The 1273-nt window shown below is 32.6% G+C and overlaps 1 protein-coding gene across 1 annotated transcript in view; it reads right to left on the bottom strand.

Annotated features, from left to right (window-relative positions):
• Nucleotides 1–374: 374 nt before the first annotated feature.
• LOC136803379 (TIP41-like protein) overlaps nt 375–1273 on the bottom strand; it is an 11361-nt gene continuing 10462 nt past the window's right edge. The window contains exon 2 of the mRNA XM_067060103.1: nt 375–1191. Within this exon, the coding sequence (XP_066916204.1) occupies nt 411–1169 (759 nt within the window). The 5' untranslated portion in view covers nt 1170–1191 and the 3' untranslated portion in view covers nt 375–410. The remainder of the gene's footprint in view (nt 1192–1273) is intronic.

Below are 1273 nucleotides of genomic sequence, written 5' to 3'. Positions count from 1 at the left end.
TTTTCTAAATGAAAGAAACATAAGATAAGATTTTTAACGCGAGAAAATTTAATAGAAACTAAAAAAATAAAGCTCCATAAAAGGAAGTTAGATCATCTTAAAATCGAGGTCAAGAAGGAGATCAATTGATCTTTAACTAGGACCATGTCTTCTTATTACGACCTTTTGAAGCAAAATCAGGCTTTACATATTAAGGGCTTGAGAAATGTTTAAAGCAACCCCTCCGTTCCTAAATTATACCAAGTAATTTCCCGATAAAGTATTCCTAAAAAAAGGGATGCAAATTATTGGAAGATCCTTTTAAGAATCTTTCTTTCAATGCAAATTTTCAAATGACTGCAATGATAAAATCGTAACGCCTATAAATTTTATAAATGTGAATATAAACGTAAATGCTATAATATGTTGCATCATCTCTCCACAGAAGGCTCAAAGATGATTTTTGCAAATTCTTCATGAATACAATCAAGATCATCGACAAGTATGTTTTCGTCTGCTAACGGATTCCTCAGATCTTTGATCTTCTTTTCCTTAGCACTGTATTCACGTAGAATATAGTTTGTTCCTGCTTCATGGAAAATTCTTGTATCGTAAATCCTGATTAAAACATCATCAACTCTCAGGAAAAATCGTAAAAGAACAAAGAAACTTAATGGCATCACTCTCATTTTGACATTCATTTTGGATATACCATTGTCGCCAAGTTCATCTTCAAATAGAATGAGATCAGTATAAAAATGAATTCTTTCTTTCTTCTTCAATTTCTCGACATCAATTCGCTCCTCTGTCATTTTCTCAGTGACATTTGTATCATTAACAATAGTTCCTTTATAAGCTGTTGTGTAAGTCCAATCAAAGGGTCGAATCACATTCTTAATATATTCACAATCCTTTCTAGATTCCTGCCATGCTTCAGCTACTGCAACTTTCATCAAATCTTTTTCATTATCAACCAATTTGAGAGCATCTTTTGCACAAAAAACAATTTTAAAATCATGTTCTTTATTGTGAATTGTCAGATTAGTATCACCAAACAACATCTCTGGTAAAGGGATACCAAGCTCCTTTTCCAAACTTTCAGCTTCATTCGATTTTAGAATTGGACTTCTCCTTGAGGAAATTTGCCATGGTCCAAATGAACAATCGCCATCAGCAGGTGGACCTTCCATGCTATTTTGATCAGCTCCTTAACTATAATATTTCAAAAAAATCATAGCTTTATTCGAGGTTGAACAACACGTATAAAAAGGGTATTTAAGCTAATTCCAAACTG

Source organism: Clytia hemisphaerica, unplaced genomic scaffold, assembly GCF_902728285.1.
Source record: "Clytia hemisphaerica strain Z4C2 unplaced genomic scaffold, Clytia hemisphaerica genome assembly, whole genome shotgun sequence".
NCBI classification, from domain to species: Eukaryota; Metazoa; Cnidaria; class Hydrozoa; order Leptothecata; family Clytiidae; genus Clytia; species Clytia hemisphaerica.
The sequence above is the reverse complement of the archived record's forward strand: the minus strand, read 5'-3'. Positions and strand labels throughout refer to the sequence as shown.